General features: G+C 61.0%; 1 protein-coding gene across 1 annotated transcript in view; it reads right to left on the bottom strand.

The window, feature by feature from the left end:
• The window catches only part of NGA_2120800 (uncharacterized protein), a gene marked incomplete at both ends in the record, with an annotated part of 665 nt that continues 45 nt past the window's right edge, over positions 1-620 (bottom strand). The window contains one exon of the mRNA XM_005855036.1: positions 1-620. This exon is cut by the window's right edge and continues 45 nt beyond it. Coding sequence (XP_005855098.1) covers positions 1-620 — 620 coding nt within the window.

The raw sequence follows: 620 nt of genomic DNA, 5'->3' as shown, positions 1-620 counted from the left end.
CCCGCCCGTCCACAAACTCCCGGTAAGTCATGGAAAATTTGCTGCTCCGATACCGGGTCAATGCCACTTTCTCCCAGAATTTCCCCCCCGCGTCGATCGTGCCCGTGTAGCCCGACTTTCGGACCAGACTCTCCAAAGCCTCCTGCCGGGTCCAGGCTTGCTCGGCGGCCACTTCCGGCAAGTAGGTGGCGGAGTACCTGCGGGCCCCACGACCCACGCCGTCTTGGAAGGAGATGACGATGCCATGCACGCCCACTTCCCAATCCCACACGTTCCCGCGCCCGACGTCTTCGTAGGCCACCAAGAGGGAGACGGAGCAGGCCAACGAAGGGAGTTCGTGGTGAGCGATGGGGGAAAAACGTCGGTCGTGGAAAGCACTGCTAAAGACGTACTCGCGAAGGTCCCCCAGGGTCTTGGGGCTCAAAGTGCCGATGCACCCGCGTAATTGACGGCCTGTTTTGCCTCCGTGACGCACTCCTTTACCGTCCTTCTCCCAGGTCACGAACAAAGGGCAACTGACCGTCGTGTCGAAAACAGGGACGGGTGGGGCCCCGCCTTTGCCGTTGAAATGGTGCAGCAGCACTTCGAAACAGTAGTGCACGTGGGCTGAGGTTGCTTGG

Source organism: Nannochloropsis gaditana, assembly GCF_000240725.1.
Source record: "Nannochloropsis gaditana CCMP526 unplaced genomic scaffold scaffold310, whole genome shotgun sequence".
NCBI classification, from domain to species: domain Eukaryota; class Eustigmatophyceae; order Eustigmatales; family Monodopsidaceae; genus Microchloropsis; species Microchloropsis gaditana.
The sequence above is the reverse complement of the archived record's forward strand: the minus strand, read 5'-3'. Positions and strand labels throughout refer to the sequence as shown.